The sequence below is a fragment of the Dendrobates tinctorius genome, unplaced genomic scaffold (assembly GCF_039654945.1).
Source record: "Dendrobates tinctorius isolate UK_male_01 unplaced genomic scaffold, ASM3965494v1 ptg000138l, whole genome shotgun sequence".
In the NCBI taxonomy this organism is placed as follows: domain Eukaryota; kingdom Metazoa; phylum Chordata; class Amphibia; order Anura; family Dendrobatidae; genus Dendrobates; species Dendrobates tinctorius.
This window is the reverse complement of record NW_027361806.1, coordinates 28901286-28914764: the sequence shown is the minus strand read 5'-3', so window position 1 is coordinate 28914764 and position 13479 is coordinate 28901286. Positions and strand designations below refer to the sequence as shown.

Genomic DNA, 13479 nt, shown 5'->3' with positions numbered 1-13479 from the left:
AATAGTGACCGGAGCATGCAGCTTTATACCATAACCCCTATTGATTAGATTGATGGCTGGACCGTACAATAACACTTATTTTTACCTTTCGTGTCCCCCTATTTCCTCATAGATTGTAGCTGGTGATCAGGACCCTCGCTCCTCCCGGTGATCTGTTTCTCTGTGATGTCTTATTGTCTGTACACGTCCCCTCTATAATGTAAAGTGCTGCGGAATATGTCGGTACTATAGAAGAGACATTATTACTATTACTGTGCCCTGAAACATGGAGTAAAAGACGAGAACGTCTTGTCACCATTCAGGGCTCTGTTCCTGCAGTTTTCCTCCCATCCCCGCTGGCTTCACGCTGGGTCTTTACTTTGCTAAACACATAAGCGCAGGTCCCTGAATGAGCCTTATACTGGAGGAACAACCTTGTGACCGCCTCCGGCTGTGATTTGCATATTCCCCAGGATGCACCTGACCCGTCCTCAGAACTGTAACGTTTTCTCGTCATTTTCCGTTAGTTTTTGTGGTAAAGTTCAGTAACAGATCAGATACATTGTGTCCGGGGGCCGGAGAACGTGGCCCCCCACCATCCGTCCTCTCCGCGGGGGTGATGAGCGCAGCGCAGGCCCCGGGTGACGCCGGCCGTTCTCTTCTCTATACTCTGGTTTCTCTTCAGATCGAATAAATCTTTCGCCTTTTACTAAAGATTTCCGTGGAGAGGAACAATTATGAGTTTCGTATAATTTTTTGCTGCCCGGCGCTCGCTGGGCTTCCTGCACTGGTGAAAAGCAGATGAGAAAGAAAAATTCTGTTTTCACTGCAGAAGAAGCCACTGTCCCCTGTATACTGCTCCCTGTACATTGGTCCCCGTATACTGCTCTGTACATTGGACCCTGTATACTGCTCTCTGTACATTGGTCCCCGTATACTGCTCCCTGTACATTGGTCTCCGTATACTGCTCTGTACATTGGACCCTGTATACTGCTCTCTGTATACTGCTCTCTGTACATTGGTCCCCGTATACTGCTCCCTGTACATTGGTCTCCGTATACTGCTCTGTACATTGGACCCTGTATACTGCTCTCTGTATACTGCTCCCTGTACATTGGTCTCCGTATACTGCTCTGTACATTGGACCCTGTATACTGCTCTCTGTATACTGCTCCCTGTACATTGGTCCCCGTATACTGCTCTGTACATTGGACCCTGTATACTGCTCTGTACATTGGACCCTGTATACTGCTCTCTGTATACTGCTCTCTGTACATTGGTCTCCGTATACTGCTCTGTACATTGGACCCTGTATACTGCTCTGTACATTGGACCCTGTATACTGCTCTCTGTATACTGCTCTCTGTACATTGGTCTCCGTATACTGCTCTGTACATTGGACCCTGTATACTGCTCTCTGTATACTGCTCCCTGTACATTGGTCTCCGTATACTGCTCTGTACATTGGACCCTGTATACTGCTCTCTGTATACTGCTCCCTGTACATTGGACCCTGTATACTGCTCTGTACATTGGACCCTGTATACTGCTCTCTGTATACTGCTCTCTGTACATTGGTCCCCGTATACTGCTCCCTGTACATTGGTCTCCGTATACTGCTCTGTACATTGGACCCTGTATAATGCTCCCTGTATATTGGTCCCCGTATACTGCTCCCTGTACATTGGTCCCTGTATACTGCTCTCTGTACATTGGTCCCCGTATACTGCTCTCTGTACATTGGTCCCCGTATTCTGCTCTCTGTACATTGGTCCCCGTATTCTGCTCTCTGTACATTGGTCCCCGTATTCTGCTCTCTGTACATTGGTCCCCGTATTCTGCTCTCTGTACATTGGTCCCCGTATTCTGCTCTCTGTACATTGGTCCCCGTATTCTGCTCTGTACATTGGACCCTGTATACTGCTCTGTACATTGGACCCTGTATACTGCTCTCTGTATACTGCTCTCTGTACATTGGTCCCCGTATACTGCTCCCTGTACATTGGTCCCCGTATACTGCTCTCTGTACATTGGTCCCTGTATACTGCTCTCTGTACATTGGTCCCTGTATACTGCTCTCTGTACATTGGTCCCTGTATACTGCTCTCTGTACATTGGTCCCTGTATACTGCTCTCTGTATATTGGTCCCCGTATACTGCTCTCTGTACATTGGTCCCTGTATACTGCTCTCTGTACATTGGTCCCTGTATACTGCTCTCTGTACATTGGTCCCCGTATACTGCTCTCTGTATATTGGTCCCCGTATACTGCTCTGTACAATGGTCCCCGTATACTGCTCTCTGTATATTGGTCCCCGTATACTGCTCTCTGTATATTGGTCCCCGTATACTGCTCTCTGTATATTGGTCCCCGTATACTGCTCTGTACATTGGTCCCTGTATACTGCTCTCTGTGCATTGGTCCCCGTATTCTGCTCTCTGTACATTGGTCCCTGTATTCTGCTCTCTGTACATTGGTCCCTGTATACTGCTCTCTGTATATTGGTCCCCGTATACTGCTCTCTGTATATTGGTCCCCGTATACTGCTCTGTACATTGGTCCCTGTATACTGCTCTCTGTATATTGGTCCCCGTATACTGCTCTGTATATTGGTCCCCGTATACTGCTCTCTGTATATTGGTCCCCGTATACTGCTCTCTGTACATTGGTCCCCGTATACTGCTCTCTGTACATTGGTCCCCGTATACTGCTCTCTGTACATTGGTCCCCGTATACTACTCTGTACATTGGTCCCCGTATACTGCTCTCTGTACATTGGTCCCCGTATACTGCTCTCTGTACATTGGTCCCCGTATTCTGTTCTCTGTACATTGGTCCCCGTATACTGCTCTCTGTACATTGGTCCCCGTATACTGCTCTCTGTACATTGGTCCCCGTATACTGCTCTCTGTACATTGGTCCCCGTATACTGCTCTCTGTACATTGGTCCCCGTATACTGCTCTCTGTACATTGGTCCCCGTATACTGCTCTCTGTACATTGGTCCCCGTATACTGCTCTCTGTACATTGGTCCCTATATACTGCTCTCTGTATATTGGTCCCTGTATACTGCTCTCTGTATATTGGTCCCTGTATACTGCTCTCTGTATACTGGTCCCTGTATACTGAGGGCCGTCTGGAGACTTCAGTTGCTGTCACTATGGAGCCGGCTCTTGGTCATCTAAATCACGGCCTCCAGTCTGCAGATGTTATATGTAAGAAACCCCAAAAATTAAGCTTGGATCAAGTTGGTATACCTCACATAAAACGCATGTTCACATCGGCCATAGAGCGCACAAAACCTACAAGAAACAAAATGAGCCGAAACCCTGCAGTAACTGAAGTAGTAAAAAGCACAAGAGCATCCGTGGAGAGGAACAATTATATATAATTTTTGCTGCCCGGCGCTCGCTGGGCTTCCTGCACTGCTGAGAAGTAGAACTGAAACTGTCCTATACGCAGTACAAAGCAAGTTATTACTCCTATGTGGTGTCCTGCGCCTCGCAGTGATTGAGGGGGGGGGGGGGTCGAGTATGAAGTCTCCCGGTAATTGGGGTCCTGCGCCTCGCAGTGATTGGTGTCTGGGGTGAGTCCTGCGCCTCACAGTGATTGGGGGGGTCGAGTATGAAGTCTCCCGGTAAATGGGGTCCTGCGCCTCGCAGTGATTGGTGTCTGGGGTGGGTTCTGTGCCCTGCAGTGATTGGGTATTGCGCCATCTTAATATGAATTTTTATGGACCTAAAATTGTAGTAATTTTCATTATCACTGTAGTCATCAGTCGGGGATGCTGCAGGTCTAAGGCCCAGGAGAGGCTCTGACGGTGCCCGATGCAGCAGCACGTCACAGGCGGGCAACTACACTGAATTACTCCATACAGGAAGAAATGGTGCCAAACAACAGCGCTGGCGCCTGCCACAGACTTGCTGTGACCGTGATTAGGATCCATATCTTATCTCTGCGAGCCTCCACATTTTGCACTTACTGTTACTGATCTCCATGTCATCTATCACTGTACAAGATCGGGGGTCGGGCAGATCACGGCTCCTGGAGGTTCTGCAATGTAGGGAGATCCTCCATGGGGCGACCTGTACCCATCCAAAAATTCATCTCACATAAGCAGTGAGTAGCCAGGTGTCACCTGCCTCGTTATTTCCTGCTCATTAGTTTAAGGCATACCCTCCCTGTGTGACCCCGGAGCTGTCGCCCTGTGGGGCCCCCCGGACTGTATTAGGGAGAGCTGATTGGCGCCTCCTCCGCCTCGTGTCACACGGTGGAATTACATAATAGTCAGTGCTCGGTGATGAGGACGAGGTCTGAAATAAATGATAGAAATGTTATTGACGCAGGTGAAATGCATTATGGGTAGCGAATGGCTGCTGGGTGTGGTGACATCATTGCCACCTCCCATTTCTATAGTGCCGCCATCAGTACCATGTAGTTGTATTGGTTTGGACACAACGCCGGATCGCAGCGCAGACGTCACATTACAAATAATGGATCCGCCTGTTCTGTGCGGTGATTATGTAATTTTTGGATGAGTGGAGGATAATTTTTTGTATCTGTTTCTGTACTGGTAACTGTATGTTGGGTAACGGCGCAGTATGGAGGCACCGAGACCGCACGTCTGGGGGGGAAATTCGGGATATGGAGCCCAAATAACCGCAAGCCCCGCCCCCAGAGGCGCCTCATCTGCACAGCACCCAGGATGCCCTGGGGAGAGCACTTACAATGTAGCACTTGTTTGCTGCAGAGATGGTTATGCTGTCGTTACCGGATTGTCGCTGGTTTTGGGTTTTGCTCTTTGGCTTCTCTTCTACTGATGAAATATTTATCTGCAGTTGGGGACAAAGAACGAGATCACAGAACGTCCTCAGATTTCTCGTGAATACATTTTCACCTTTTACTAAAGATTTCCCTGGAGAGGAACAATTATGAAAAAATAACTAATTTTCAGAATTTGCGTTTGAGATTTGGTAGATGTAAAGTTTTCACGTATCCTCCGGCTGGGCGATAGTAGGTGCCAGCCCGGTGACCGGCAGCGCAGGGCACCGCTTTCCCGTCTGGCACTCCTGCCCCTCACAGTCCCAAAAGGACCCTGAGGAAAGCGGAGCAGCATCCTACTGCCCCGAAGAAATGGCTGGAGCGGTGATCGGGCTGGGGCCAGCAGTTAGACCACCCCACCTATTCTGTGGATAGGATCTAGCATTCAGAATACCCATTTAAGGTTTTTTACTTCCCGATCAGTAATTTTAGAATTGAGAACAATAAAAATGAGGTTATTTATAGCATTCCCCTTTAAATAATACAGATGTCCCCGCTTTAGGTGGTCGCTCATTGCTTTCCTCCGCTCACTGGTCACTTTTTCCTGTGTTGCAGCTTTGCAGTTGATCAGAGAATTGACGAGAACGGAGGTTCGGCCGGATTTATTGCAAGAACTTGTGAAGCTGCTCAGACCGTCATGGAAGGACGGCGGGAGGGCGAAACCGCAGATCTTAGAAGGTGGGTGATCGACAGGTGGACAATTCTCAGATGTCTCATCCCTGAACTGAAACATGGTGTCTTAAAGAGAAACTGAAGCAGAGCAAAGAATATTTACCGCACATGTACAAAATACTGATTTGATTTTGGTGCAAAATCTCAAATGCAATAAATGACCAGAACATTGATGGGGTCAGTGCGGCGGCCCTTCCATCTGTGGGGTGCACCGCTGTGAACCCCTATAACTCCATTTTACAAATCTACACAGAAATCATTGATTTTTTCTCATCAGATCCTGATGCGCCCGCCATCTCGGCCCCTTTACCCATCTTCATCCAGCAGGCGGCCTGTGCCAAGGCCATAGGGTAAGTGCAGAACGGGTGCACATGGTATCTCCCAAGCTGTGATAACACTACCACCCAGTTTGTGACTATCGCATGTTGGGAGTTGTAGTTTAGCATTAGCTGGGAAGGAACAGGTCTCTGGTGTACGACGTATCTTCCATGTTGATGCTGTGACCTCAGCCGCTGCCTCTACCTCCAGGATGTTGGCGCGGGAGTCCTCGGAGCTGTGTGACCAGATGATCCGGCTGAGGGTTGTACATCACCTGCTGTACGTCATGGGGAACATGGATCACACGGAGAGTCAGAGACAGGCCAGCCTCGCCGTGCAGGTGAGCACCGCAGGTTATTCTACCCCCGCACTACTTGTAGGCAGAATGCAGCCCGAACGCAGCTCTAGACCTGAGTGGAGTACAGACTGCAGTCCGGTCTTGTTTCACGTCACCGCAGCGCTCACACTCCATGGCCAATTAGAATTGTGCGCTCATTATGTGTTGCGCTGTGATCTCATAGGCTGCTGTCCGTTACCGCACTGATCGGATCTGATCTATCCCCGATTCTTCCTCACTTTTCAGTACTTGGCATCCGTGTCCCCAGTTGTAGAAGAACAAGTGAGGCTCGCCATTGGAGAGAAGCTGTTCCAGATGCTGATGGTAAGATGGGGGTTCTGTCATGTGACTGGAGCTGCTGCAGCCCCCCAGCCTGATCCCGCGAGGGCAGGGCCTTGGCCCCTCTGTACCATCTTTCTCTTATTTCCTTCCCCTTCATGTTTTGTACGTAAATTCCTCATGTACAGCAGCCGGGAATCAATGCTCCTCTGGGGCTGCACATTGGGGTCAATGGTCTCCTCCAGCTCCGGATCTACAGTCAGCTCATAGAATATCCAGATCCGGGCGTTCTGTTCCACTAAACGTTCTTATCTTGGTAGCCGGAGACTGTCGACATGCTGCTGTTGATGGATCCGAGCTACTTGTTTCCTCCATAGCAGTTTGTATAATTGTGTCCTGCAGTGAATGGTCCCAGCGACCCTTCATTTCACCCTGGATGTGACTCCTTTTCCCGTATCCAGTAGACGTATCAGGTATTTATGTGCTCATGTGGCGGAGCCACAATCTGTGGACGTCCACACAAACCACAGAGTGTTCACACCACGGATTTCAGACGCGTCTTTCACAAACCCGACGCTGCAGGAATCAGACATCTTTTGTCCTGAAGCGTCCCTTTTGGAGGAGTCTTCTGTGGATTTTTTGTAATTGTACATAAAAACTAGAGAGCGTCTTCCAAGCAAACTCTGCCGGCAGACCGGTCGGGTCACTTGTCAGCCTTGTGGCGCCTTTGGAGACATGAAGTGGTTGAACGCTGCTGACAAGACTGAACACGTGAACAGGTTCATTTCTACATTTTTGCATGTTCTTTCGACCATTTTCTTAGCTCTTTTCAGGCGGGTTATAGAAAGGATCCACTGGGGAAAAAGACGCTGTGTGCACATGCCCTAAGAACGCCACTGAAAATTCTGTCAGCAGTAACTATTCCTACTTGTTGTCGGTTTCCAAGCAACAATTGTATATTTGTAAAAGAATAGTTAGTAACAATCATAAAAAGACAATGTGGTGGGAATTTGTTTTTAGAATTTTTTTTGTGTGCAGATCTGCTCCATAATCCACTTCAGAAACTCTTCCAATGTATTTCTATGGGAAATACCCTTTTCTGGTCCTATGAGGAGTTTTTCTGAGCATTTTTTTCCAGCGCCTAACTCAGCACTGTCCAATCAGACGACTGCAAAAGAAAACACACTCGAGGAGGAAAACTCAGCAAAAATTCTTCAGGAAATGAACAAAAACTTGATTTTGATTGGGACAAAAAAACAAAACAAAAAAAAAACAAAAAAAAAAAAACACACCTGTGTGAACCGAAGACTCCGGGAATATTGGTCTAAATTCAGACAAGCGCAAGACAAATCACCCGAATTTCATCCACAAAACACTGATGATTCTTCATCCGTGTCGTCGGTTTTTAAACATCAGCAATGAATAAAATGTAGATGACTGAATTTACGTTACTACCTGCAATGAATCCAAAAAATTCCGATGTGCTAAGGATGATCCGTGCGAGGTCTGATCCTTCTGCGCCCCCATAGACCTGACTAGGTGAGTCTCGTCGCACATACGGCCGCCACCAGAACAAGCTCCAACTTTTTTTTCCACATCGACACTTTCTGCGACAAATAACAAGAATTGCATTTTATCATAGACAGCGTATAATACTCTAGTCTGAACAAGCCCTAAATGTAAGGATTCTGCGTGGCTACGTGACAGACGGGTCATTGGACTCCTGAGAGCGGCCGAGTGACTTCCCACTGCGCAGGATCCATTTTTGGTCCATGTCAGGTTTTAGTTCCTTGTTGCATTTGTTTTTCACATTTTCTCCAAGTGTAAAACGTGCGCGGGGGGGGAACCAGGGGAATCGGGTAAAACACGGGCGGGGGGGGGGGGGGGGGACCGGGGTTTGGGGACCGGGTAAAACGCGCGCGGCGGGGGGACACCGGGTAAAACGCACGCAGCGCGGGGGACACCGGGTAAAACGCACGCAGCGCGGGGGACACCGGGTAAAACGCACGCAGCGCGGGGGACACCGGGTAAAACGCACGCAGCGCGGGGGACACCGGGTAAAACGCACGCAGCGCGGGGGACATCTTTTTTGTTTATGATTAGGGATGAGCAAATAGCTGCCATGGGAGCCCGGATACCTGGAGCGCTCCCTATAATCAGCTGATTACACCTGCATGTGTCGCGGCTGTGTGACAGTCACATGTATGGATATAGCCTGTGTGTAGGGCTCTCCATACACGTGTTGTGATAGTCACACAGCCGCGACACCTGATTATTGGGAGCGCTCCAGGTATCCGGGTCCTGATGCAGCTGGTCAGTAAGCGCTATTCGCTCATCCCTATTTACGATGCCTTCCACCTGAAACGGAGATTTTGATCCGCGACAGGGAACAAGGTAAGACGCGCCGTGCATCTATGGCTGCCACCATTTTCTGATAGTTTTGCAGTTTCCACGCAGCGAGATGCTGGTTGGTATAACACCGCCACAGTCGAGTACCGCCATTACAGTTGTCATCTATGTGCTGCCATATCCCAGCTGTACAGATCGCTAATACTGCACCCCAGAAATGACAACATAACGGCAGCAGGTCCCTCACACGATCGTCCACTGTCTCTGCAGGAGAACGCCGACATGTTGTACATGAAGTTGGATCTGATACAAGTGGACGTTCTGGTGTCCAACCAAGTGAACATCCCCGGCGGTGAGTGTGGGGGAGGCGAGCGCGGGAGCAACCGCCACTGATCGCCACCTGAGATCTTTATCTGCAGATCACTAGATCCAGATACATTGGGTCTGATCTACTGACAATCTGATGCTGCCGGAATAGCCCGGCTCTGCAGTGCGATCAGCGGCAGACGTCTGCGGGAAAGCCTTTCATTTTATATATATTTTTTGCAGTAAAGGAAGAGTCAGAATGACGACTGCCCCAGAGACACGGAGGACGCCGCTGATCCCACATCTATTCCACAGTTTTCAAGTATTATCGTAGGGCAATTTAAGTAACCGATTCACAGCAAAACCCTTACAGTGATCATAAAATCCAAAAACCTTATTACAAAATAAACCGGCCTGGAGTATTACCTGCTTCAGGTTTTCTTGCTCGTTTGCTGTGGAATGTGAATGTCGCATGGCTTGTTTGTTGGCGCGCCGCTGCTCAGCGTATTGCTGAACTGTAGGAGGGTTTCTGACCGGTACATAAGAGTCATTGACCGTGTAATGTCTGTCTTTAATACTGTTTCTGGTAATCCGTGTCTTCCATTCCTCCGTCATAAATACCCCTGTGTGCTAAAAATCTATAGAATTAATCATATATTCAGGGTTATCTTGTGAAAAACCCACAATACACGGATATATGAATATAGTGGTCCACTGACCACAGTCAGTACATAAGCAGAGCTAGAGGAGGAAGGAGAGTCTGCGGATCCATTCAAGACCAAGTAGGATCTTCCGTGTAGAGTGTTGCTAGTGATCAACAGATTACGCATCAAGAATTTATTATACCGAAGACATTCAACTCCTCCTTCCCCTTCCCCACCTGCTTTCTTCACATCCCTGCCTATTAAGGCCTTATAGGGGTAGCAGGGAGAGCCGTGGCAGACCGGGGGCGCCACTGCGCAGGTCATAGGGCGCCAACCTCCGCATGCCAGGCAGGGTCAAGTAGGTCAGAGTAGGGACAGGCACCTCCCTATGGCTATCAGTCTGTGGGTGGTGGTGTGATGCAATACTAATCATTATTAAAGGTGAATTTTATATATTTTGCAATAAAGTTTGTGGATTTTATGATAACTGTTAGGGTTTTGCTGTGAAATGATCCCACATCTACCGACTGTGACTGGAAGGTTCTTTATATACACGAGCGGCCAGAAAACCTGTAAATACCGCGCACAATAAAGGAGGAGACGTCACTAGCGGCACGGACATCCTCTATACACGTCCTGAAACACTGCGGAAGCCTGCACCCCTCTACTACACAGCTGCTGCAGAACATCCCAAGAATGATGGGAAGTCTACTGCCGTAACATCATGTTTCACCCTCCAGAGCTGCAGTCACTATTCTGCTGTTACATCATGTTATCCTCCAGTCACCTCCAGAGCTGCACTCTCTATTCTGCTGTTACATCATGTGTTATCCTCCAGTCACCTCCAGAGCTGCAGTCACTATTCTGCTGTTACATCATGTGTTATCCTCCAGTCACCTCCAGAGCTGCAGTCACTATTCTGCTGTTACATCATGTGTTATCCTCCAGTCACCTCCAGAGCTGCAGTCACTATTCTGCTGTTACATCATGTCTTATCCTCCAGTCACCTCCAGAGCTGCAGTCACTATTCTGCTGTTACATCATGTCTTATCCTCCAGAGCTGCAGTCACTATTCTGCTGTTACATCATGTCTTATCCTCCAGAGCTGCAGTCACTATTCTGCTGTTACATCATGTCTTATCCTCCAGAGCTGCAGTCACTATTCTGCTGTTACATCATGTCTTATCCTCCAGAGCTGCAGTCACTATTCTGCTGTTACATCATGTCTTATCCTCCAGAGCTGCAGTCACTATTCTGCTGTTACATCATGTCTTATCCTCCAGTCACCTCCAGAGCTGCACTCTCTATTCTGCTGTTACATCGTGTCTTAACCTCCAGAGCTGCACTCACTAATCTCCTGTTACATCATGTCTTATCCTCCAGAGCTGCACTCACTATTCTGCTGTTACATCCTGTCTTATCCTCCAGTCACCTCCAGAGCTGCACTCACTATTCTGCTGTTACATCCTGTCTTATCCTCCAGTCACCTCCAGAGCTGCACTCACTATTCTGCTGCTACATCGTGTCTTATCCTCCAGTCACCTCCAGAGCTGCACTCACTATTCTGCTGTTACATCGTGTCTCATCCTCCAGTCACCTCCAGAGCTGCGGTCACTATTCTGCTCTTGCTGCTGGATCATGGGAACCACAAGTGCCAGAGCCGGACTGACCATCCGTCACCTCCTGTGATGGGGAAGGCTGCCCGGGACTGACGGACATCCCTCCACAGACAGACAGCGCCCCAGGCCCGGACCCCTCCCCCCCACAGCGGAGGTGATCCTGCTCAGAGAAAACTGCGCTGATACATCACCGGGACCCCCGGACATTCCACTGGACTCATCCCCGCCTGACTCTCCCGCCTGTCACGTCACTACCAGTGAGCGCCCTCCTCACCTGCTCGTCCTCAGCGCATGCGCGCGCACCCTGCTTTCCCGCCTTCTGTAACTGACGTCACGCCTCCCAGGCAGCCACACACTCCAGCACGCCCTTCTTCCGGACAGGAAGCGGTCGCTGCTCTCACTTCCGCCCGGATATTTGCATATACCCATAATGCCTCACTGTCGGCGCTGATCGTTGCAGTTTATTTTCTATCATTATCCCGAGTTGTATTTACCGGAGGCGGCGGCAGCGCGTCACAGTCACATGAGTCATCAGCGGGAGCGCCGTATCCTGCCGGTCGCCATGATATGTCGGGGGTGGCTGCGCGGCCGGCTCCGGGGAGGAGGCAGAGAGTGGTATACTCTGGTTTCTCTTCAGATCGAATAAATCTTTCGCCTTTTACTAAAGATTTCCGTGGAGAGGAACAATTATGAGTTTCATATAATTTTTTGATGCCCGGCGCTCGCTGGGCTTCCTGCACTGGTGAAAAGCAGAACTAATGCACCACCAAGAGAGGGCGCTGTACACAGGAGGCCGCGGTCAACGCCGATCTCTCCTCTAGAGGGCGCCGTACACAGGAGGCCGCGGTCAGCGCCGATCTCTCCTCTAGAGGGTGCCGTACACAGGAGGCCGCGGTCAGCCCCGATCTCTCCACTAGAGGGCGCTGTACACAGGAGGCCGCGGTCAGCCCCGATCTCTCCTCTAGAGGGCGCTGTACACAGGAGGCCGCGGTCAGCCCCGATCTCTCCACTAGAGGGCGCTGTACACAGGAGGCCGCGGTCAGCGCCGATCTCTCCTCTAGAGGGCGCCGTACACAGGGGGCCGCGGTCAGCCCCGATCTCTCCTCTAGAGGGCGCTGTACACAGGAGGCCGCGGTCAGCGCCGATCTCTCCTCTAGAGGGCGCTGTACACAGGAGGCCGCAGCCAGCGCCAATCTCTCCTCTAGAGGGTGCTGTCAGCGTCAATCTCTCCACAACAGAGCACTGTACACAGGAGGCCGCAGTCAGCGCCAGTCTCTCCACAAGAGGGCGCTGTACACAGAAGGCCGCGGTCAGCCCCGATCTCTCCACTAGAGGGCGCTGTACACAGGAGGCCGCGGTCAGCCCCGATCTCTCCACTAGAGGGCGCTGTACACAGGAGGCCGCGGTCAGCCCCGATCTCTCCTCTAGAGGGCGCTGTACACAGGAGGCCGCGGTCAGCGCCGATCTCTCCACTGGAGGGCGCTGCACACAGGAGGCCGCGGTCAGCACAGATCTCTCCACTAGAGGGCGCTGTACACAGGAGGCCGCGGTCAGCGCCGATCTCTCCACTAGAGGGCGCTGTACACAGGAGGCCGCAGTCAGCGCCGATCTCTCCTCTAGAGGGCGCTGTACACAGGAGGCCGCTGTCAGCGCCAATCTCTCCTCTAGAGGGCGCTGTACACAAGAGGCCGCAGTCAGCGCCAGTCTCTCCACAAGAGGGCGCTGTACACAGGAGGCCGCGGTCAGCGCCGATCTCTCCTCTAGAGGGCGCCGTACACAGGAGGCTGCAGTCTGCGACGATCTCTCCTCTAGAGGGTGCTGTCAGCGTCAATCTCTCCACAAAAGAGCACTGTACACAGGAGGCCGCGGTCAGCGCCGATCTCTCCTCTAGAGGGCGCTGTACACAGGAGGCCGCGGTCAGCGCCGATCTCTCCTCTAGAGGGCGCCGTACACAGGAGGCCGCGGTCAGCGCCGATCTCTCCTCTAGAGGGCGCCGTACACAGGAGGCCGCGGTCAGCCCCGATCTCTCCTCTAGAGGGCGCCGTACACAGGAGGCCGGGGTCAGCGCCGATCTCTCCTCTAGAGGGCGCCGTACACAGGAGGCCGCGGTCAGCCCCGATCTCTCCTCTAGAGGGCGCCGTACACAGGAGGCC

At 50.9% G+C, this 13479-nt stretch overlaps 1 protein-coding gene and 3 non-coding genes across 4 annotated transcripts in view; 3 read left to right on the top strand and 1 right to left on the bottom strand.

Moving 5' to 3' along the window:
* Nucleotides 1-9485, top strand: part of ARMH1 (armadillo like helical domain containing 1) — a 181334-nt gene extending 171849 nt beyond the window's left edge. The window contains exons 7-12 of the mRNA XM_073544945.1: nt 5358-5480; nt 5752-5824; nt 6003-6132; nt 6376-6453; nt 9028-9109; nt 9307-9485. Of these exons, the coding sequence (XP_073401046.1) occupies nt 5358-5480; nt 5752-5824; nt 6003-6132; nt 6376-6453; nt 9028-9109; nt 9307-9326 (506 nt within the window). The 3' untranslated portion in view covers nt 9327-9485. The remainder of the gene's footprint in view (nt 1-5357; nt 5481-5751; nt 5825-6002; nt 6133-6375; nt 6454-9027; nt 9110-9306) is intronic.
* LOC141048917 (U5 spliceosomal RNA) lies at nt 645-759 on the top strand. The gene has a single exon (XR_012220196.1). It is a non-coding gene; the product is annotated as a U5 spliceosomal RNA (small nuclear RNA).
* On the bottom strand, nt 4009-4155 carry LOC141048901 (U12 minor spliceosomal RNA). Its single transcript, XR_012220183.1, has one exon. It is a non-coding gene; the product is annotated as a U12 minor spliceosomal RNA (small nuclear RNA).
* A 2458-nt stretch (nt 9486-11943) lies between the features above and the next one.
* Nucleotides 11944-12058, top strand: LOC141048907 (U5 spliceosomal RNA). The gene has a single exon (XR_012220187.1). It is a non-coding gene; the product is annotated as a U5 spliceosomal RNA (small nuclear RNA).
* Nucleotides 12059-13479: the final 1421 nt, after the last annotated feature.